Genomic DNA, 24,995 nt, shown 5'->3' with positions numbered 1-24,995 from the left:
AGTAGTAGACAGATTATCAAAAGCTTTTCACTGAGATAGCTAGGAGAAGTGGATTTTTATTTTGGCCTTCTCCCTTATTATATGATCTGGAGCAAATTACTTACTCTCTATTGGCCTTAATCTTCTCATCTGCAAAATGAAGGGATTGTGCTAGAAGATATCTATGATCCCTTCAAGAGTTACCAATCTGTCACCCCACTAGTGTTTCTTGTAAGCCCATCAGTACTTGGCAATATCATAACCCATTTTGTAATCATTTAACATGGATTAGTTGACAACATTTATTGAACTCAAGCCTCATAGGACACTCAAGTGTTCCCTGTGGCAAAGAAGATAAAAGAAAGCAAAGAAATAAAAGATGCTTCCTTGGCTCTCAGGGGAGGTCCCCCATATAGAGGGCACAAGCAATAGGAAAAGAAATTAAAAGCAAATGCAAATAGTGCACACTCTGAAAGCAAGCTAGAGCCTGGCAAAGAGTGGCAAAAAAGACTGGACCTTGAGTCAGGAAGAACCGAGTTCAATTTTTTTTCTGAAACTTTGTGAGTGTGGGCAAGTTACTTAAATTTTTCTATAAGATTAGGGATTGTAGGATATGATTTTAAAAAAATGTTTAGTATATTATTCCCTCCAGTTACAAGTAAAAACCATTTTAGTTTCTGTTTTTAAAACTTTGAATTCCAGATTCTTTCCCTTCTTCCCTTTCCACTCCCCCTTATTGAGAATACAAACAATTCAATCTACGTTATACATATGTATAGTCATGCAAAACATTTTCATAATAGTTGTGTTGTAAAAGACAATATAGACCCTCCTCCCAAAACAATAACAATAAAGTAAAAAAATAAGTATGCTTCAATTTACATTCAGATACTATCAATTCTTTCTCTAGGTATGGATTGCATTTTTCATCCTGAGTCCTTCAGAGTTCTCTTGGATCATTATATAGCTGAGAATAATTACATCATTCAGAGTTGATCATTTTACACTATTGCTGTTCCTTTATACAAATTACATTTCACTTTGCAACAGCTTATGGAAGTCTTTCTAGGTTTTTCTAAGAGCATAGGATATGATTTTTAAATATGATTTCCCAGCTCTAAATGATGGATTTTTAGGCATTCTATAACTCTATGGGTAGTAGCTATTTGAAATGTAATAGGGAGGAGATAGGTAAGTGGCATTATAATGTACAGTGGGCCTGGAGTCAGGAAGACCTCAGTTTGAATTCGGCCTCAGATACATGTACTAGCTGTGTATGTGTGTGTGTGTGTGTGTGTGTGTGTGTGTGTGTGTGTGACCCTGGGCAAGACATTTAAAGTCTGATTTCCTTAATCCACTGGAAAAGGAAATGGCAAAGCACTCCAGTATCTTTGCCAAGAAAACCAAAGAATCAGGTACAAGAAAGGAGTCAACAGGGACAATGCCAACAAAAATGAAGAGTGAAGTAGAAAATTAAGAATGATACCTTTTAGAAACCAATTAATGTCTGAATGTGTTCAGTGAATACTTATTGATTGGGTCATCTGGTGATTTTTCAGCAAGAGCCTCAAAATATGTTATTTATGTATTTTAAACAAAGAATTTTAAGCACCAACTATGTACAAGACTGTAATTTGTGTTTATACCCACTGACTAAAAGAGTACCTGGTATAAAACGTGCTTTAAAATGATTATTGGATTAATGAAGACACTGGTGATACAAATATGAAATGTGACATAGACGCCACCTTCCATAACAGGAGAAGCCTAGATGTTTTCAAATATCAGGAGTGCTGGGCCTGGCATCTGGAAGACTCATTTTCCTGAGTTCAAATATGGCTTCAGACACTAACTGTGTGATCCTGGACAAGTCACTTGATCCTGTTTGCCTCAGTTTCCTCATTTATAAAATGATCTGGAGAAGAAAATGACAAACCATTCCAGTATTTTTTGCCAAGAAAGCTCCAAATGGGTTGCAGATAGTATGATGTGACTGAACAACCACAAAGAAGAAATCTAAATGAAGACAAATAACTACACACATGTACACCCAAGAAAACACATGTACATGCAAGAGAGAATGTTATATTTACAAAAGAAAAGTCTAGGCAAAGGACTATGAGAAATCTGAGGAGGGGAAAAATAGTTTTAGCTTGTAGGTGGTAGGAGATGGGGGAATAAAGTCAGTTAACATGTCATGGAGGAAGTAACACTTGTCTGAAGGAAAGAAGGAAAAGTTGGATTGCAATATGGATGGAAAAAGCCCATTTTAGGAGAGAATATAATCTAACAGCATGAAGCTAGGAGAAAGGAATACTTAAAAGCAGACAATGAGTAGTCTAATTCTACTGGAATATAGAGTATATGAAAAGGAGAGAGATAAGGGTGTGTCAGATTATGGAGAGCTCTGAGTGCCAGGGTCAGGGGTTTTGAACTTTAATTAGTAGGAAGCAGGGAGTTTCTAAATGTTACTGAATATAGTAGTATTGGGATGACAGTATTGTACACACACACACACACACACACACACACGCACACACATTTTCCAAGCCCACCCTAGAAAGCTTTTTCCTTCTTGGTCCTGGTTTTCCATGTCTTCACAGCACACTATGTTTCTTTTATCACCACTTAAGTATATTTGCTAGAGAAGCTACATAATACCATCTCTGTAGACTGGAGACATTTACCAATTTAAGCCAAGAGACTTTGTAGGATTTCTCTTCTCATGTGCTTCCTCCCACATATAGCACACTTAAAAGACTTCTCTGCTTCTGGTTTCTTTTTCTCAAAAACTATATATGAAGCAGACATTGTATTGCCCATGTTGTAACCAAAATACTGGTGTACAGAGTGACTTACTTGAAGACTGAATAAAGAAACCAGAAATTCTGGCCACCAGACCACCAGACCTCATCTATATTTGTGCCAACTGATTTTGGACTGAGAACTATGAGGAAAAGCTCCTCCCTACTTTCCCAAGAACCTTATCCATAGGGTTTAGTCTTGATAATGGTCTTGGAGTTAGCCTCTGTGAACTCCTGAGCTGATTTGCCATTATCCAGAATCCATTCTGAGCCAAAACAAATGTCAATATTTAGGTACCAACATACTTTTCTATTCTGTTTCATGTGAGCCATAATCCAACTGGGCATCTGTATGCCTTTGGCGGCTCTTTGTCCATACTGATGATAACTGAGCCATATGCTCACTGTCAACCATTTTAGGTTCTTTGTTTTGGGGGCCAGAGCTCTGACTTCCCACTGATGGAAAAGGGCAACAAGTATGAGAAATTGGCCTGGCTTAGGGGGCCAGATTCTTGTTGCTGCCAAGGGGTAAGGTTCTGAGCACTTTGCATGACATATGTTGTCCAAACTTCTCTGACATTAATTTTCATTTCAATATTTCAAGAAACCATGATTTCATAGTTGTGGATGTTTTCTCATCGATGCAAAGAAACAATCCTTCCAGGCTTTAGGAAGAGTGTCTTCATGGTTATAACTGGAAAAAGGTTCTTTTTGGCTAAACCTTTATTGGTAAGGCTTCCCAAACTGAGCTAGGCCAGTACTCAGACCAGAGATACACAATCCATGCCTAGTCCTATGCATAAAGACTTTGTAGCTTGGTTGAACTTTCCAGATACTATATTCTCATCTAGAGCAGAGACCTCAAGGAGTCATACTTACTCTCACCCCACAATGAATCATTGGATGTCTTTAATGGAGCCCTCTGTCTAAGTGTAAGAAACTAGATACGTAGTTGGCATCTCAATTCAGAAGAGTAAGAAGCAGCCTGCATGTCATTGTTACCATACCTTAAATAGAATTTAAGATAAAGCATACTTGGATGGGAGTAGAGAGTTGGTTCAGTTGATAGAGGGATAGCTACACAAGTGAAGGGAGTAGGAAACAGAATTTTCTTTCTGGATTACTTGGTCCTTTTGATTAAGAACTAACTGAAAGAATAGTGAGACAATTCTACCTAAGAAGAAGCCCTTTCCTCCTCTGAATCCTTCTGGTTTTGAGGTAACCCTGGTAATCCAGGTAGACTAATGGAATGGTGACAGAATTTCATTTTTGGAAGGGTCCTCAGAGTCCATCTAATCCAAGCAACTAAACAAGAATTCCCCCTAACAAACTCATTAGTCATCCTGTCTTTTCTTGAATTTTTTTAATAGAAGGGAAAGTCATGACCTCCTGAGGCAACCCATTCCATTCTGGAGTAGCTCTAACTTTTAGGAACTTTTTCCTTTAGGTTAGGTATAAATTGCCTTTTTGAAATTACTACCCATTTTTTCTACTTTCCTCTATCCACAGTGTACAAGCATAAAAACTTTAATGATTTATTGAAGTGCTACTCTTTTAATTACATGAAGACATGTATCATATCCTATGTAAGTCTTTCTTTTCTTCTCTCGACCTGAATAGCCTCAAGTATCATCTTGGTTGGTCCTCTCTAGATGCTCTCCAATTTATCAATGTTTTGAAAATATAGCTCTCCCAACTGAATACAATAGTCCAGATGTGTCCTGACTTGGACATACAATGGAACTACCTTCCTCTTCTCTAGGATACTATGCATATCTTAATGTTGCTTAAATTCAAGTGAACTTCTCTTGACTGCCATAGTATATAGACATAGAGGCAGTGGGTAGTGATAGTTAGTGCAGACTGGGGAGTTGGGAATATCTGGTCTCAAATCCCATACTTGGTAACTTAAGAACTCTGTAATCTTGGACAAGTCACTATCATTATGGCCTTATGCAGCTTCTAACTAGATTCATGGATGGGTTTGTGATCTGCATATCTGCTCACTATTCCTTTCCAGCTGTTCACTAACCATTTCTTTGACAATATGTTCTGGATTTTTTTTCAAGGAATCAAAATGTATTTCCTGGCACATGATAAGTACTTGATAAATGCTTTTGTGATTAATTGATTCTAACTGGTTTATATAGGATTTGTTTATGGCAAATTCCATTTTCTTTCTTTCTTGAAAATCAGGACATGTCCTTTTCTAGCTTGTAATGCCTTTTCTATTATTCACGACTTCTCAGAATTCATTCTCCACTTCTTTCAGTACAATGGATGTAGTTCATCTGGGATTTGGACTCATTAAGGAGAATCAGGTGATTTTTTTTACTATTTTTTTCTCATCCCTATTTATTAACTTTTTTTTTTTTTTAAAGAAAGGCTATTATCTTTGGTAGGGAAAACAGTAGAACAGTAAGAGGCAGACAGAGACAAAAAGAAATATGGATGGAGGTGGGGAAAAGGGAAGAGACACAGAGAGAGGGGCAGAGAGAGAAAAGGTTCTCAGGGGTCCTCAAACTACGGCCCGCAGGCCAGATGCAGCAGCTGAGGATGTTTATCCTCCTCACCCAGGGCTATGAAGTTTCTTTATTCAAAGGCCCACAAAACAAAGTTTTTGTTTTTACTATAGTCCGGCCCTCCAACAGTCTGAGGGACAGTGAACTGGCCCCTTATTTAAAAAGTTTGAGGACCCCTGAGGATAGCTAAATTCTCCCAGCTTCAGTGCCAGGCTTTTTATTTTTTTTTCCCTCAAATTCTTCTTCTGCTTCCTCTTTCTAAGTGACCTGTCATATTCACCAATGACAATAATTTCTTGTGTTATATTTCTGTTTATCTATGTATAAATGCTTGGTTAATATAAATTTCCACTCTGTAGTCTGAGTTTCCTGATATAAGAATATTTTCTCAGGATATAAGCCTGCCTTATTATTTACTTTTTAGTAATATTTTAGAATTCTTTTTGAATCACATTCCAGCAATGAGTTCTGTCCTCATCAAATCTCAGTGGGACCTGACAAATTTCTTTCTTGCTACCTATACTATGTACTTTTATGAATAGATAGCTAAGGCCATGCATTTTATTAATGGCTCTCTTCACAGGAGTTTGCCTCCTGTGAATTTCTGAGTATCTTTCTTACTAATCTTCTTTCTACATTATAGTTATAGGTAGAACAGGTAGAATTGCCCATCCCTTTTTATTTAGAGCTCTTTTGATTGTATTTGCAAGATTTGAGTTGAATATATCCTTATTCTTATCCTTTGAGTGTGTGTATGTGCACATGTACTTCATCTCTAGCCATTGACTTCTAAATATCTATTTTAATCTGCAATTCAGAAATACAGATCTTATTTTCAGATACCATATTTTAACTAACTGTTCTCTTTCTAAATCTGCTTTACTCTATGATAAGTCCATTTCTTTTATTGGCAATAGTTATGAAAGTAACACTTATGTTCCTACAATCTTCAATTTCTTGCCCAAGAATGAATGAACATCTTTCCCTTTCTGACCCAGAAATGGGAAGTGACATGATAGAAAGAGCCCTGCACCGAGAGTCAGGAAAAAGTAGAATCTCAGAATATAGCATTACAAGAGAGCTTGGGAATCACCTAGACATGTCTTGGGGTTATGTCCTTGGTCTTTTTTTTCTGTTCAAAGCTTTTAATCAATGGCTAGTTTGAAAGGCATGAGTGACATGTTTAGCAAGGTTGTAGCTGACATGAAGCTGGAAGGGATAGCTAACATGTTAGATGACAAAATCAGGATCCAAAAAGATCTCAACATGCTGGAATGATGGGCCAAATCTGACTTCAGTGATTCAGAGGAATCATGATGTCATTGGTGTGAGCTCTCCTTCCAAGGCTGTAGTTGTCTTGTAACCCATTGTTATTAAAGGCTAAATCTAATACGTCGAAAGTTTATAGGGATAAGTGTAAAGTCCAGTATTTAGGTTAAAAAAGATTCAACTTTGTTAAGTATTCTTCAGGGAACATATGGCTAGACAATAATTAATGTGAAAAAAAAGTCTTTGTAGGGTGGTGTGGGCTTAGCTCATTATGAGTCAACAATAGGATGTGGCAGCCAAAAAACCCAGTCCAAGCATACATTTCACTATCAGAAATGGAGTTCCTGGAGGGTGGGAGGCGATTGCCTTGTTGTTTTCTGCTTTTGTCAGATCACATCTGGAGTTTGGTATCTACATTGGCAGCACATTTTAGAAGGAATATTGATGAGTATGAGTACATCTAGGAAACAATAAACAAGATGGTGAGGGATCCCAAAAAGATGCTATTTGAGGATTGGTTGAAGAACCTGGGGCTATTTGGCCTAGAGAAGAATCAGGAGGAACATGATGGCAATCTTCAAGAAGAAGGTGATCATGGAGAAGATCATGGATTAGATCTGCTTGGTCTCTGAGGACACAACTTAGACTACTGACTTGAAAATGTAGAGAGGAAAATTTTAGCTCCCCATAAGGAAAAACTTCCTAATAATAGTATCTTCCAAAAATAGGATGAGTTTTTGCCTAACAGGGAATAAATTTCACATTTCCTGGAGATACTCAAGTGAATGATTGATGGTAACTTGACAAGGGTTTACTACATGTATAAACCAAATTTCCTATTTGTGTAGGAGTTGGACTAGGTCCAACTTGTAAGATTTCCTCCAACTCTTAATATTGAGACTTTGATATCACCCAATCCTCACCTTTCATTATTCTGGTCTCACTGTGCTACCAAGTAGCTTTGCGATCTTAGACAAATCAATCATTCTCTGGTCCTCAGTTTTAACTTATTTGTATAATCAGATATTTAAAGGAAATATTTTTACAGCTTCTTTCAATTTTAATAGTTTGTGCTATACAGAGTCTTTTAAGTAGTTACTTTGTAACTTTCAAAACACTGTTTTCCATATTTTTCAATTAACCTTTGCTGAAGCTTCTCTGGATACAATAGCCAATGTCAAAGTTTGGGTTGGCAAAGTGTGTCTGCCTTTCAAATACATCCTTAGTAGCAATTTATTGGTATAGCCAGTTGTCAATTCATAAATTGCCCAATCATATTTTTATACAGAAAGTGGACTTGAAATCCAGGAGACCTGGGTCTGACTCTGGCATCTCATACATCTGTGTGATCATGAGCAGATCATTTAGCCACTCTGAGAATCAGGCAACTTTCTAAGACTATTGGTTATAGACAGGCTGCCATAGGTATTCATGGAGTCAGTTCCCTATTGTAAGAGTTCTTATGTCAGCAAAGACACATGTTCTTGATATATTGACATAGGTATGCATATACATACAGACAGGCATCCTTCTTCTACCACCATGACTTTTCTTGTCTTTTACTTTCCTCATCAAAAATTGTAGAAAGGATGTGACGTTGAGACAAATGTAGAATGTCTTTATGACTCACTGTTGTGTATGAAGACCATAGGATTTTCAAATGGAAAGAGCCTAAAAGATCTATTTAGGTAGCATTGGATAGAGCATTAGACCTAGAATCAGGAACAACTGAGTTCAAATCCAACCTCAGTCCCTCAATATATGAACCTTGGCAAATCACTTAATCTTTGCTTGCCCCAATATCAACTACAAAATAGAGAAAATAATAACAATTACCTCCAAGGTAGCTGTGATGATCAAATAAGGTAATTTTAAGGTATACAGTACAGTGCCTGACACATAGTGGGCATTATATAAGTACTACAAAAAAAAAGTACTGCTTTGATCAATGATACCCAAATAAATGGCAGAATTAGGATGTGAAACTAGCTCTTTTAAATCCAGAGCCAATGCTCTTTCCACTACAACTTGTACCACACACGTTGAGAAAGCACAACTGAGTATAAACAAATAGGCATTTAATATTTTTAGTGAATGTCATCATCTTTTCTCTCTGTCTGACTGCTTTCTAACTTTCCCCATATCTGTCAGTGGCACCTTTGTCTTACTATTTGTCACGATTTTAAACTTTAGCATCATCTTTGATGCTTTTCTTTCCTTCAACTTCCCACATAGAATCATCTTTTGGATTTTCCTTGGCAATATCCTTCATCTGTCCTCTCTTTTCCACTCATACTGCCAGTACCTTATTTTAGACATTCATCACCTCTTCCCTGGGTTATTAATTTCAATAACCTCCTAAGTGATCTCTCTGCCTCCATTCTTGACATCTGAAGTCTTTTCTTTGCATCTGTGGTCTAAATTTATGGTCTCATGATCTCTGTTCTTCAAGTCATCCTTCACAAAGTTGGCAAATGAATTTTCCTCATCAATAGATAGCTCCCCAAATGCCTAAAGGATTAACTATAAACTTGGCCTTCAAAATCCTTGACAGTCTGTCTTCAACTTCCCTTTCCAGCCTTCCCCATCCACACATAACTCTCTCCACCCCACTACTTGGGAACATTAACCAAACTGGGATGCTTGCCTTTTTGGGATTTCATCTTGTCCTCTCATGTCTCCATTCATTCATGTAGCGTCCCCACCCATGCCTGGAATATGCTCCCTCTACATCTCTTAGACCATTTTTCTTTTCGTCTCTCATAGCACGAATGAAATCCTACCTTTTTCCATGAAGCCCTCCTTGATCCCTGCAGATAAAAGGGATTTTTTTCCCTTTAGAAGTTTCTTTTAGCCATGTCTGGATCCTTTGTTTCCCTCTACCCGCTCTATTTCAAGTCATATTTATGCATATACCATCCCCATTCTAAATACTTTTTGAGGTTAGGGAGTGTATTGTTATTCCTCTTTGTATCTCCTTTAGGGTTGAATACTATAGTTTGTAGTATTGAAGTGAATGGTGATGCCGCTTGAGATCTCTAATAGTATCTGTTTTTTCTACTAGTGCCTGAGATGGGACCACAAAGTGTTAACATGGGGATCAATTAAACGAATAGACCTACTATTCAGAATGTAATTTAAGCTGAAAGTGTGTGTTTTCTTCAGTTCAGTGGTAGCCATCTTTCTGCCTCAAAGCTCCTCAGATGATTGATTTTCAAGTCCTGTCCATCAGTGCTTCCATACAGCCTATGTACTCCCCATAAATATCATTACTTTCCTCAGTGGAGCCTAGAGATTCAGAATTGAAAGAGATCATAGAAACCATCTTGTACACCTCCTTCAGTCTGAGGATGAGCATATTGAGACCCAGAAAAGTGAAGTTATTTGAGTGAGGGGCTGGGCTAGAACTCACATACAGAATTTCAAATTACAAATCCGATTTTCTTTGCATGATGTCATACTGCCTTCCAACATTTTTTGTCTTTTCAACGAAATCATAATTGGCTTGAGAGCTGACTTTTATTAAATTTGTTTTGTATGGCCCTCTTTCTTAGCATTATTCCTCAGTTGTATTTCATAACTTTTGGTCCAGTAAATATTTAATAAATATTAGCGCTTTTCAACAATTTCAGAGTACTTCACAAACCTCCATAAGGGCTTCTCAGTGATGATGGAAGGTGGAGCTGTGGCAGAAAGGGACCAATTCTTCCTCATTTTACACAGCCAAAATATAGTGGTGCAGAGCCAGGAAGTTTGCCCAAGGTTACCCAGTGGGACAAAGCTAAGAACAGATCCCAGACCTTCTGAATCATTGCCAGTGACCCTAGCATACCATCTGTTGCAAAGAATATTGTACAAATTGTTGTATCTTAAAACTAAAGAATTTGCATTTAGCTACAAGGAAATCATCAAATATAAGAAGTGGTTGTCAATGTTTGGCCAGTCTTTATAACTCTTCTGATCTCCAAGAAACCTCTCAGGACCTATTAACAGACAGATTTATTTATTAAAGCCAAAAAGTTGTTCTTTCCTCCCTTCCTTCCCCTCCCACTCCAAGGGATTGAGACTGAGATTTTACACATTTTTTTTTTTTTCTCAGTACTAACTCACACTTGTATAGCACTTTATAGTTTACATAGCATTTGATTTGGTAAAAAGATGACAAAAACCTGGGGAGGTAGGTGTAGGAATTATCACTCTCACTCTATAGATGAGGAAACTGAGGTTGAGAGGTCTTTAGTGATTTGCATAGTCACAAATTTAGTCAATTTTGGAGCTATAATTTGAACCCAAGTCTTCTGGGTAGAGTCCCGCTGTTCTTTTGGCCATACTAAACTGCTTTTGATAATCAATGCAATTAAGTCTGGAGTCACAAACCAAGGATTTCAAAAGGAAATATAGCTTCAGAAAAACCATCCTTCTGGGAGAGACTATTAACAGTTGATTAATGGGCTTGATTGTTTGGAGGCTAGAACAGGGGATTGGGGATACAGTATACTTTCAGCTTCCTTTTATCTAAGACCTCATGGAGGGTGTGGCAAGTATGACCTTCTTCACTATCTGGCTCAGGATTTCCTGACTAGTGAAACACCATGAGGTCATAATGACGATGGGGCCATCTTAATAAGCTGGCTTTTCCTTTTGGTTTTGGCTCTAGCTTCTACTCTAATGGACTTCCATGAGGATCACCCCAGACCATGGATTTAGCTTTTTCTTTTCCCCATCTCTGTACTTCCCTCATTCCACCCTGATCGAGATGCCTGAAAATAGAATGGAAATAGAAATAGAAGAGGTTGGATGAAGGCCTCTGGGGTAGAGGGTTACCTAATTGTTACTGGTTTATCTGGTATTATATAGTCATCACATTTTAAAGCCATTAAATCATAGAAATCAGGTATTTCCATCCTGGTTTTTAAAATAGGACATTTGAGGGTCAGAGAGAGGAATTAATGTGACCAAGTTTACATATCTAGTTAGGGAAAACTCAGTTTTGCCTAATTTATACTCTAGTTTCCTTAACAACGTAGGCTTCTTTGGTACTCACTCAAAGCATGGATATTGAGATGCAATTTGCCAAATTATATAGAGTGGTAGACTTAAAGCAAGGAAGATTCCACTTCTTGGACCTATTTGTTGTGGAATGCACAGGCAAGTTGCTAAATTTCTCTGAATTGATTTCCTTATCTGTAAAATAGGAATAATAGTACTTGTATTGCCTATCTCATAGATATGATGTTAGACTCAAGATATATGTAGTTTAAGAGCTTTATATAATTGAAAATATTAGAGAAATAACATTTATTATTACTGTTACTATTATTATCACCTTGGTTTTCTTATCTGTTCAGTGGAGATCAGGGAGAACGAACAGGTTGTGCCTCTGTCATTATCCTTTAATTTTTTTTGTTCTGTGGACAATTATGCAAGTGGATAAAATAACTACTTTTTGTAATTGAATGAAAGTATTGGGAAGTAAACTTATATGCACTCATTGAAAGCATCTTTGGGACAACTCTAGTAGCAGACAGAATGACAAGTATAATATGTACTTCATCTTGTATCCATGTGGTTTTGATTTCTTCCAACAGCTTTTCATTCTATGTAGATCAGAGATTCTGAGTATTTGGTATGGAGACATCTATTAAAAAGGCTGTACTTAAATTTTTATGGAATGATGTTATGTCTGATCTACTATAGGCAGCATTTTTTTTTCTGTGATGATAATAAAAACAACAATAACAACTACTACTACTAATTTATATAACACTTAATTAGGTGCCATGTACTGTGCTAAGTGCTTTATAATTATTATTTCGTATTAATCTATGATAATACTCTGATTCAAATGTAGCTTATTTTTGAATCCTCAAATATATTTTTGAGTCTATATTTAGAATATAGAGATTTGTTATCTATTAGCTTATGAAGGAAAGTTATCTTCTGGTATATAATTCTAGCCACCCAATTAGATGTGTTTTTATTTTTGGAAAATTTTTACATTTTCCCCCTCAAGTATATATAAAAACAACTTTTAACATTTATTTATAAAATTTTGAGTTCTAAATTCTTTCTCCTTCTCTTTCCTCTCCCCACTTTTTTTTTTTGCTGAGGCAATTAGGGTTAAGTGTCTTGCCTAGGGTCTCCCAGCTAATGAGTATCTGAGGCTAGCTTTGAACTCATGAAGATATTTTCATAGTTCCAATCTCAGTGTTCCATCCACTGTGCTATCTAGCTGCCCTTAAGATCAACCTTTGTCTGATTTCTGATGGTAATTGCCACTTGGCAGACAAGCAGAAAGTACTAGTAGGTGCTATGTTTAAGTACTAGGGATAAAAATACCACACAACAATTGCATATAAAAAGCAATTTCTTTATTTTCTATGAACAACCTTTACTTCTGTGAACAACCCCAAATAACTCAACCATTTGTTCAGTTCTCTCTCTCTCTCTCTCTCTCTCTCTCTCTCTCTCTCTCTCTCTCTTAACATTGTTGGTTGAATTAATGTGGATGTTTCCCACAGAGGGCGTTTTTAATGTATCTTGACCAAGAAAACTTAAATGGGGGTCACAAAAAGTCACACACCGCTGGAAAAAAACAAAATAAACTTCTAAGGGGCAGGTAGATGACAGTAGATAGAACACTGGATTCTGGAGAATCTGAGCCCAAATTTGGCCTCAGACACTTACTAACTGTGTGACTTTGAGCAAGTCACTTAACTCCAATTGCCTCCTAAAAGTAACTGAATGAAAGGGTGAAGTTATAAAACTGCCTTACTTGTTATTTATTAGCCTTGCATATAATTTATCTTCTGTCTCCATGTCTTTGTACAAACTGTCCCACATGCATGGAATATACTTTCCCCCTGTATATATAATTTGCTTCAAAGTTCAGTTTTTTTCATGACACTTAGCTCATCTGTCATCAAGCCTAATTCCTCAATTTGCACCCATGGTGAAAAGCCAAGGTACCACTGTTCTCCCTGCCCCACTCCATTACTCCTCCACCCTCCCCACCCAACCAAACTTAAAACCCAAGGCCCTGAAACATTCCTCAGAGGCCTGAATAGCTGATCCCCTTTCCAGTTCGTTGGATCCCTGCAATGCTTAACCCCTTTCCTGCCTCCTTTCAGGAGGGCTGATTTGGATCCTCACTGGCCTTCATCATTGCCACTGAATGATTTGGGGAATAGGGAGCGGGGTGCAGCTGGGTAGGGTGGTTAAAGATGGAAAACAAAGAGGCCTGATGGCAGAATAATCTGTTTGCCTTGGCAGCTCCACCTTAGACCCAGAGCCAAGGTTCAATCCATCTTAATGATTGACTTTCTCGAAGCACGGGGCTTTCTATTCTCTTTGGCTCTATGTGTGGGTTAAGGTGTTTATTGGGAAGGCAAAGTGCTGAAGCCATTACTTTTTCTAGGCCTGAGGCCCCATTCCTTCTGCCCAAAAACTAAAGTCCAGTCTCCCTTCAGGAAGATCACAACACAGGAGGCTTTGTTTTTGGGTCCCACCACACTACTGCATTGTTTAAGGCAGCAGGGACCAAACTCACCAAATCTTCCCCTCTGTCCCTGGGAGGTTCAGAGTGGAGCTTTCCATGAGGGCAGTTGGGAATATCTGCCTTAGAAGGGGTGCTGTCCAGGGAGGAGTGGTCCCCAGGCTTCTTCGCCTTCTTTACTCCTGAACAGCACTTGCCTCACCCAGCTCCACACACAGGTGTCCAAGTTAAGCCTGGGGTCTTGCAGCAGAGCAGACATTCAGAGGGAGGAATTGCTGTCCAGGGAAGGCTCCTCCCACATTCTTGAGTCCCTCATAGCATTGCCTCACCCTGCTCTACACACAAGTGTCCAGGTCAAGCTTGGGGTCTTCTTCAGAGGGAAGGCTGCTCCACCTTGTTTGCCTGCATAACATTTGCCCCTCCTAGCCCTCCTCGGCCCTTCCCTGCACACTGGGGTCTGGAGACTGCAAAAACAGCTGGCTTCCAGTTAAATAATCTGTCTATCTGAGCCACTCAGGAGCCCTTTCTGTATCTGAAGTATCTGGTGAACAAGGTGAGAAAAGGGAAACTGCTTCCAATTCCCTAGTCTGTGGGTCATTCCTGCCTATGCCTCTTTAGTAAATCAGGCAACTTAGGAAAGTACATGCATTTGTGGTTTGTGGTTGGGGAGAGGGGAAAGGAGAGGCCTTAGCTATTGCAACAGAGTCCAGAGCCTGACTAAATGAATTAATGAGTCTCCCTATCCCCCCCAACCTCGCTGTGAATAGCAGTCTCCTAAGCTGTGCCTTTGTTCACTGTCCTTATTTGTGCCCTATTGCCTCAAAGCCAGCTCCCCAGCATGTCCTGAACCCTAGGCTATCATTTCACAGGGAGGCTGCCTGCCCTCTCAGCTATCTGAGGGTCTTTACAAAGTGCTGCTGGTCAAATTGGATTTGCACAGTTGGATGAGGGAACTGGCATTTCCCCCACCAAGACTGCATCCCAAGGTCTCCTGTGGGGCTGACCTTGCCCACCCAAGAGACTCCTCCAAGCTAGCCCAAGGAAGATGGGATTCCTGCTTGCCCAGTTCTCTTTTGAAAACTTCATCATGCTCTGAGATTTGGGGTAGGGAGTTCCAAAATGGGAATAAGGGAGGGGCTTGGGGAGTAAGCATGGCCATTTTTCTAGCCCCCAGGCCTCTTTGAGACTGACAGGTCTGACAATAAGGGGTCTGTCCCAAGCAACTTGGTCACATGCCATGTCTTAATGAGAGCTCTGCACTTTCCATCCCTGGCAGTAGCACAACTCCCATACCCTTATAATCCTCTGTGGAGGGGCTTTGGCCCTCTTAAAAAAAGTAATGGAATTGGGTATCAGACTGAACGATTGGATGGCAGGTCACCAAGACCATTTTATCAAGGCCTATTGGAGAAAATATATTGTCTGATTGGTCCTCAGTTCTACACAGTTCTACCAGTTATCCTTGTTACTCTTGTGCAGAAAAGCATGGAATAACAAAAACACCCCACCCCCTAAAAAAAGCCCTGGGTTCTACTCATCCTTATAGATTCTCTCCTTGATAACCTGGGATATTTCAGGTCTGTTAACACACAAAGATCCCAGATAGGGATCACACCTTACATGTGTTTTACTTCTTCAGAGATTATTTTATCAGATCTATTTATGAAGGACCTTATTCTATTCAGTTGTCAAGTATAGAAAGTAAATGCAGAATAATGATTTGGGGGGAAGGGTGACGGAAGGATGACAGAATCATAGATTCAGTGCTGGAATAGATCTGAGAGGTTATTTAGTGCAATGTCAGATTAAATTCCTAATAGGAATTGAAGTTTACAGATGAGGAAACTAAGATATGGATGTATTAAGGAAAGAGAAAAGTCTTAGAAAGAAGTGGAAGAAAAAATAACAAAAATAAAAATAATGACAATAGCTAACATTTACATTGCACCTACTATGTGCCAGGCATTTTGCTGAACACTTTACAGTTATTATCTCATTTGATCCTCATAACTCTTAGAGATAGGTGCTATGATTATCTTCATTTAATACTTAAGGAAACTGAGGCAAACATAGGTTAATTTTTCCAAGGTCACATAGTTAGTGCATGAGGCTGGATCATGAAACTTTGCCTACTTCAAAGTTATACTTGAAGCTAGACCCACTTTCAAACCTATGATGTTTAAGTATCATTATAATCTTCATTTTGCAGATGAAGAAGATAAGACACAAAGAGGAAAGGATTCAAAAGATAAGGATGTTCAAAAGAACATCCTTGTTCTTCCACTTAACCATTTAATCTCTCAGGAACTTAGTTTCATCTGTGAACAAGGGGTTTTGGACTAGATAGCCTTGAAGTTTCTTTCAGCTTGAAACTTATGACCCTAGGAGAGCATAATGTGATTTATTCAGGGTCACACAGCTAGTGACCATTAGAACTAGTTATTAAAGAGTTCAGGCCTTCTGAATCTATGCTTTTCCCATTATACCCCTAGAAACCCTCTTGTTGCTCTCTCCCTTCACGCTGTCTTCTCTTATGAAATGGTCAATAAGGCCAAGTTCCCCATCTCACGAGCCATGGCTAGGAGGCCAGCTAAAAGCAGGAAGCAGGTATAATATATTGGAAGCTGCCCAGCCATCAGACCATGTTGGTTCTAGTCCACATTTCAAGCCATCTTTGCCTAGCCCCAGTCCCCTCCCCATGTAGCAATGGTTGAGGTCACAGACATTTCCACAAGGCAGCGGACAATCAACCTAGGATACCTAATTGCTTCTCTAAACATGTTCTCAATCTGCATCCCTAAAATAAACTCCTGAAAGATGGAAAGATGTTAGTAATTTCTGGCCATATGTACTTCCCCCTTTTGCTCTCCCCCTCCTATCCAAAAGAAAAATGGGTAGAGCCAAATGGCAAGAAACAAAGATTTTTAACGCACAACACATTTTCATCATTTTATCCCCTCTGCCCTCCCCACCCCCTCTCCCACGTAAACTACATTCCTCTACATGGTCATGGCAAAGGAACATTAATTTCTGATTCGGGTTGTGATTAACTTATAAAAGCAACTCAATCAAAAGGGCGAAATAGTTTCCACTGAAGTAAGATCATGAGAAAGGCAGTGTGGTGCAGTGGGGGAGAATAGTGGACTTGGAGTCAGAATAATTAATACTTGGGTTCAGATCTCAGCTTTGCTGCTTACTCTCCATGTGACCAAATCACCCCTCATCCCTAGATTTTAGGTTCCTCTTCTTTAAAGTGAGAATGCTGGGCTGTCTGAGGTCTTTCCTAGCTTTCAATTCTATCATATGTTAAACTGCACATCTCTATTAGAAGGAGGGAGGATGCCACATTTGGCACATTAGCGTAGGTAAAGAAAGACTCCCTCTTAAAGTTCGACTTTCCAAGACAAACAACCTAGGCTGCTGGTTTTTATTGGGTTGAGACATAGTTAAGGAAGACTCATTTCCTGACTGGTAGGCCGTTGCGATCTGAGATTATCTTCCCAAAAGAAATTAACCATTACTTGAAAATTTTGGAGAGAATGGGAACTGAGGAAGATTTAGGATATTTAGATATTAAGATGTGTTTGAAATTTGAGTGAGGTTAAACCATTTAAGATAACTGAATGGTCTTATAATGGGAATATTTAAATTGGAGAAGGAAAAGTCAAGTAGAGGCCTGTCAATCTCTTCAAGGATTTCATGTGGAAGAGGTTTGGAGTAGCTAAGGAAAAAGACACAGAGAAAAACATCCACTGAGAGAGACAGAGACAGAGATAGAAAGAGAGAAAGAGACAGAGAGAGACAAAGAGAGAGACAGAGAGAGACAGACAGAGAGAGAGACAGACAGACAGAGAAAGAGACAGAGAGAGACAGAAACAGACAGGTAGACAGAGACAAAGAGAGAAACACAGAGAGAAAAGCATCATCACAAAGAGTTAGAATGGAAGAAACTTGAAGTTAAAGGGTAATAATAGTGATGATGATAACTCATACTTGTATAGTACAAGAAGGCTTACAAATCATTTTCCTCATTAAAGAGGAAGAACAAGTATTATTATTTTCATTTTCCCCCAGATGAGGCTAAGAGGCTAAGTGATTTGCTCTTGGACATACAGCTAATAAATGTCAGAGTAAAATCTGAATGTAAGACCCATGATTCTAAGGCCAGGGCTCTTTCTATGATACCACAGCTACCTTTAAGAACCCAAATTTTATCCTCAGTTCAGAACATTTGGACTATTAGTGCTTAGTATCTGAAATTCTTTGTTGTTTTTCAGTCATTTTAGTCATGTCCAACTCTTCCTGAGCTCTTTGGGGTTTCTTGGAAAAGATACCAGAGTGGTTAGCCATTTTCTTCTCCAGTTCATTTGACAGATGGGGAAACTGAGGCAAACAGGGTTAAGTGATTTTCTAGTAAGTGTTTGAGGCTGCATTTGAACCTAGGAAGATGAATCTTCTGGATTCCTGGCCCAGTACTCTACAGTCTTTAAAATAAAACAAAAATGTTAATGGCCATAGTAGGTGCACTGAATTCATTCAGGGAAGGACTGCTTCAGAAATATTAAGGTGCAGCTTGAATCAGGCAGGCTCTCTGAGGAGAGAACTCCATTCAGTATTGTAAGAGGGAAGTAAGACAAGTGTCTGGTGTATTGTGGTAGCCACTATATCTTGATTTGATTTAAAGCTCCTCTACCCAAGTCTTTCTCTGATACCTCAGTGTGTTTGGAAGATGAATTACTTAAAAACTATTCCAGACCAAGGGAACAAGCATTTTTTTAAAAAGTACCTGTTATGTGTCAGGCACTGTGCTAAGTGCTTTACAATTATTATCTCTTTTGGTCTTTATAACAACCCTGAGAAGTAGGTAGTATTATTATTTCCATTCTAGAGTTGAGGAAACTAAGATAAATAAAAGGTAAGTGACTTGTCCCATGTTACACATCTAAGAAGTGTCAGAGGTTAGATCTGAACTCTGCTTATTTGACTCCAGCCCAGTCCTCTACTCACTGTCCCACCTACCTGTCAGAAGACAAGGCCAAAAGCTTTGAGCATGGCCTTGAGCTGTGGGTTGGACATCTGAGAACCAGCCTAGTTCAAGTTCAGTCACATCTGCTGAAATCTGAATAGCAGGTGATGAATTATTTTGGTTTCAAGAACTACTGAAGGTCATCTGTGGAGGCATGGAGGGTCTGAGGTCTGCCTCTGGGGAGAGAGAGAGAGAGGGAAAATCCCACTCATAAAATCATGATTCTCATGAAGTCTTGAAGTTTGGGAACATTTGCAAAGTCTTGCCCAACAAAGGGAAAGAGTATGATGGGTGAAAGGAAGAGTCAAGAGAGAGAATCAGAAGCTCTGACTTAAGCTGGGAGAATCCTCTGTCTGTTAACTACACTCTCATTAGACAAAGGTTCACTCACATTCCCCATTTCAGTACAAAGTGAAAGTAATGGTGGAGTAGATGACAGATGATAAGAACTCTAACCACCAGGTGACACTTTCTCAATCTGTCATCCCTTTGATTCATTCAGCACTGCAGGTGTTGGGAGGAGGGAGGGAAGAAATGAGCAGCAAATTCTTCCCCACTTAATCATTTGAAACATTTAGCAAGTGCTTACTGTGTACATGCTAATTATTCTGTTAAGTCTCAAAGCTATAAATGAAAAGGGAAAACAATCTCTGCTTTTAAGGGGCTTCCATTCAAATCAAGAGACCCCATTTACACAAGTAGGTTTGTATAAGATATATGCAGTTCATATTATACAAGAGAATCTTAGGGAAGTCTGTGATAGCTGGGGGAAGGGTGCGGGTGGGGGTTGAGAAAAACCCCCAAAGAAGGGGGTATTTGAACTGAATTTTAAAGGGAGCCAGAGAGTCTAAGAGGGAGAAGGGAGAAAGGAAGCAAGTTTTTATGAAGCACCTACTGTATATCTGGTATTATGGTAAGTGCTTTATAAGTATTATCTCATGTGGTCCTCACAATGAATCCTGGGAGGCATTTGTTATTTTAAGTCCCATTTTAAAGTGGAGAAAACTAAAGCAGGCAGAAATTAAGTGACAGCCAATAAGATTTGAACTCAGATATTCCTGACTCTATACACTACATCATTTAACTGCCTAAGAGGTGGCGGTGAAGAGGATTATTGCATTCCAAGTAAGGGAGACCCCCTGCTCTCAAAATGGGAGATTCATTCAGTTGTCATAAATCCAGAGGTAGGAATGATTGATTTTGGGGTGAGAGGTGTTGGTGGAAGGAAGAACATAGTAATCAACACATTTTGTATTAAAAAAAAAGCAAGTGATTCTCTTAAATTTCTACAGTATTTATCCATGACCTTTCAGTTTGTTTTGGTAGGCTCGGGAATGGGCAGTAAAATTTCTCTCTATTGCAGTCATAAATTTCAGTTGCTGGTTTATAAGAAAAATCCTATTCTAAAATAGTTTCTTCTCATTTTTTTCTCCTTTCTCCCTTTTCTCTTTTTCTTCTCTCTTCTCCACCTCCCCCCCTCCCCTGCTTCTGCAGCACTGAGGATGAAAATAAAAGAAGTGAAAAAAGAAAATGGAGATAAAAAGATTATTCCCAAGAAGAAGAAACCTCTGAAATTGGGACCAATCAAGAAAAAGGAACTGAAGAAACTCATCTTGTACTTAAAGAATGGGGCTGACTGCCCTTGTCACCAGCTGGATAATCTCAACAATCATTTCCTCATCATGGGGCGGAAAGTGAAGGCCCAATACTTGCTGACGGCCATCCACAAGTGGGACAAGAAAAACAAAGAATTCAAAAACTTTTTGAAGAAAATGAAAAACCATGAATGTCCCACATTTCAGTCAGTTTTTAAATGATTCCCTCCCAAAGGGTGGGTTTGAGGAGGGGGAGGGTGGGCTGGGCTAAGGGGTGGGGGAAGAACACAGCCCTGGAACCTTGGTGGTTCAAACATATGGCTCCTTTTGTTAGTAATGGATGTTGTGTCTATGTTTATTTTGTGTGTATGTGTGTGTGTGCTTGTGTGTGTGTTCTGTAACTCCCTTCAAAGCTTCTACTTCTATTTTTCCCCTCTCACTTCCCTCTGCTTTTCCTACAATCCCTTCTTCTTCATCCTCACCCCAACTTGCAAGACAAGTCAATATTGAAATTAAAGATATGGGGTCTAGGAGGAACCAGTGACACTGGAGAGCCATTTTAAGACTTGTAACATCCACCCCCATCTTCCCACCTTCCACCCTGCCCCAGTCACTACCTAAAACCAGGTACAGATCCATTTCCTTCCAAGAGGCATGACTGTTTAGGAAGGGATATTCTATGGCGAAGCCAGATCATTTTGAGAATTAGGCAGTGAGAAAACCCTCCAAATGCCAAATTCTACAACTTTGCTTATTTAGGTGATAAAGTACTCATGAATCCATCAGCAAAAATCTACCCTGGGGGATGAACTGATTCTAGCTAGTCAATAAATCAAGTGGCACCTAATTATAGGTTATTTTCCTTTTCTATGTTTCTGTAATTTTTTAAAACTTCAGACTAATAAAGTGATATTCATAAAGGAAAATCTTTAAAGTACAGTTTGCACTCCCCCTCCCCATCCCAAACAAAGCTTTATCAATGCATGTCCTCCCCAAAAAACCTTGCCATGGTTTCTTCAATCGCCTTTCCAAAGAATTTCCTTCTTTCTGGGTGCAATGCCAGTTCCAGGCTGCTCTCAGATGCCTTCTTAGTAATGCTTCATGATCCACTAGGGTGCATAGGAGAAGGTTAGATTTTCCTGTGCTTCCTGTCAAAAAGAGGTAATACCATGGGCATGAAGCTGCTGACATGAAACAGATGACTTTTTTTTTTCAATGACAGCACTTTCAGACAGAGCCTGAAGGCAATACTTAGTGGTTCCAAAGAAACTTGTTTAAAGGGGGAAGGGAGTTGGAAAGCTGTTTTAAAACAGCTTTGCAAATAAGTACTCACCCAGCATAAATCACAGGTTAGCCTGGGTAAGGAACATAGGGCTCTGATTTCACTGACTTTCCTGTTTATGTACCTCCTAGGGAGAAGGAGATCTGGCAATTTTGTTGTTGTTGTTGCATTAGTTTCCAAGGTTTAAAAAACCCCCAACAACAAGCAAGCATCCCCCCAACTCCACCCCAATTTTGTGGTTCAATGCAGAGGAGAGGTGAAGACAGACCAAGATTCCTGGGTTGTTTTTAGGCCTCTTTGCACAGGAATGGCACATTCTCTAGGAAGTATTAGCTGGTTTTGCATCCAACAGTAATAGTACTAGTAACAGCATTCATACAGTGTTTTAAAGTTTGCAAAAAAAAAATCATTACATACAATTTCATTTGTTTCAAGAGGCTTAAGATAACTGGTGAGAAGACATGGTTTTCTCATGGTAGAATCATTATGTTCTGGGAACATCTTTTTTCTCTAGCCTCAAAAAAGCAATTCAAGAAACACTCCACTTTAAGTCTGGTTACTTGAAGTTAAGGTTCAAAGAGTGACTCAATAGAAAGCCCAATTAACCTGCTGTCCCAATTCCTCTTTATTTTTTGTGGCTCTCATTTCTGCCTAGTGAATCTTCAGTTGTCCCTAGCACATGCAAAGAGCACCACTTACTGTATCAACATGATAAATTGTGTTAATACTTCATTTAAAAAAGGACCCTTTTTTCCCCCTAGAACCTTCTTGAAAGACATTTATTTTTTCCCATTGTATTTTCTCTAAGTCCACCTTAGGGCAGTTAGTGATCAGACTTTAAAAAGTGAATCAGTTATGACTTCTGGAGCCCCAAAGGTCTGTAGGTACAGAAGGACCCTCCTCTTACAGGGAGATGCCTGTGTCTCCTCCAACTTGTGTTCTATCACAGAAGCCAGGCACTGTATGCTCAGGCCAGAGACAGAAACAACTAAAAGTCTTTGGAATCTTTATAAGAATTTTATTTCAATCCTCCACCTGCCCCTTGGTTTGCCTGCTTAAGACCCATCAGTCATTATAACATAATTAATAAATGAGTATATCTTATGAATACCTGGATCCTTGACCCTGATAAAATATTGGGGAGAATGAGGTAAAGGTTGATTTGATTTGTGTATAATATTTCAGATGAGGGTTTTGTGTTTGTTTTTTTGTTGATATTTTTACACATATATGTACATTAGCTGATTAGAATTAAAAAAAAAAAACCTTTCTGTTGTCAAACTGAACTTAAAAGCAAGTCCATGACTTATATAAAGGTAGAGTTTAGATTTGATAATTGATTGTAAACTCAAGCATTTTTTGTGTCTGCCATTTTTGATCAAATTGATAGCATTCAGAAATATGTTTATACAATGACAGAGTCTTCTTTCCACAATTATCTTAAAAATTCTGATATAATGGTTGACACTAGTAAGAAAAAATGTTTATAGAAGAATGAGAGGCTACTTTCTGTCAATCTCCATTAAGTGAAGATTCTAAAAAAGTAAGCAACATTTAGGAAAGAGCTAAATAGTAAGAAAATGAGCTTTTCTATTTCTTATTTTCTTTAGTCTGCAAATGGCTTCTGCTAATGTGAGCTCATCTTCCAAGCTCCTGGGATTTTGGATTTTTACTGTGCATGCTACAAAATCTTTCAGTTAAAAAAAACAGCCAGCCCTATCTGTGATTTTGCAAGCAGTTTCCAGAAAAGATGGAGGCCTTGAAAACTTCTCTCCCTCCAACGGCAGCCTTTCCATCTGAGATACTGGCATTTCCTGGAACCAGAGCAAACTTAAATCAAACTTGTGAACAGAATTATTCCACATAGAGATATGTCCAAGATGAGATATGATATTGCAAGTTGACTTCTACACAAAAAATCACAGCAACTAAAATTTAAAGGACCTTGCATTCCCTTTCCCCTGAAATCTTCAAACCTTGTTCTGTTATTAGGTTGAGCTGAGAGGAAGGTTATAAAGATGTTAGAGCCAGCACCAGGGGAAGATAGTCTGTGTAGTATAAGGAGAAAATTGTTGGTCTCTTTAATGGCACATTGGTTTTTTTCTCTCGGTACCATGGAGAGCCCTTCCCTGCCCTGCAGCAGAAACCATCCTGAATGTTTGACTCCCCACCTGCATTAGCTATTGCTGGAACATGGCTTTAAAAAGTCTTAATTTCCATTTATTTTTGTAAATTGCAAATTTTCCACCTTCATAAAAAATCCAAACAACAATAAACAAAAACCCAAACTTGCCAACCTACCAAAACAGACCTTCCCTCCCTCCAGGACTTCAAATAGGCAGAAGAATGCCCTCTATTATTTCTGTAGGAGTTTCTAAGCTTCCTTTGGTTATTGTCATCCTCATTCTCTCAGTATCTGTTTGCGGAGCACACTTCAGGCAACAGGTAGCAGAAAAGGACTAGGAGCACCCACCCACATCTTCCAGCAAATTATGGAAGTGGTGAAGAAATTGTGTGTCCCTCTGAAGCCCTCAAGTTTCCTTCTCTTTTATATTCCATATCTTATATGAAAGCTTTGAATACTGTGAAGATGTTTTCCATTCCATCTCATTTCAGTGTTGTTGTTTTTCAACCTGCATTATTTTACCAGATGTTTTGATGTTATCACTTATGTTAATAGCAAATCCAATATTTGTTCATCTTATTCTCATGCTTTTCCTGCCATGTATCAATATTCACGTAACTAAAATTGCTCAATTAATCAAAGGAAATGTCTTTTTTTTTTTTTTTACCCATCAACTCCCCCTCCCCCTAAACAACATGACTGCATTTCATTTTTGTAAAGATACTGATTTCTGCTCTCAACTTGATGGCTTTCCAATGTGACTTGGGAACTGGGGTGGGTTTGAATGAACATTTGGGATCCACTGCAGGATGGATGAATACCTTGTGTATTTAGAGCATCTGTTGCTATTAATAACTTCCAGAAGTACTCCTGACTGCCCTTGTGTTTCAGTTCAGAC

General features: G+C 38.8%; 1 protein-coding gene across 1 annotated transcript in view; it reads left to right on the top strand.

Annotated features, from left to right (window-relative positions):
• The window catches only part of SFRP1 (secreted frizzled related protein 1), a 73,372-nt gene extending 48,634 nt beyond the window's left edge, over positions 1-24,738 (top strand). Inside the window, exon 3 of the mRNA XM_023494733.2 lies at positions 20,590-24,738. Coding sequence (XP_023350501.2) covers positions 20,590-20,912 — 323 coding nt within the window. The 3' untranslated portion in view covers positions 20,913-24,738. The remainder of the gene's footprint in view (positions 1-20,589) is intronic.
• Positions 24,739-24,995: the final 257 nt, after the last annotated feature.

The sequence above is a fragment of the Sarcophilus harrisii genome, chromosome 2 (assembly GCF_902635505.1).
Source record: "Sarcophilus harrisii chromosome 2, mSarHar1.11, whole genome shotgun sequence".
Lineage (NCBI taxonomy): Eukaryota > Metazoa > Chordata > Mammalia > Dasyuromorphia > Dasyuridae > Sarcophilus > Sarcophilus harrisii.
This window is presented reverse-complemented; position numbering and strand designations above follow the sequence as displayed.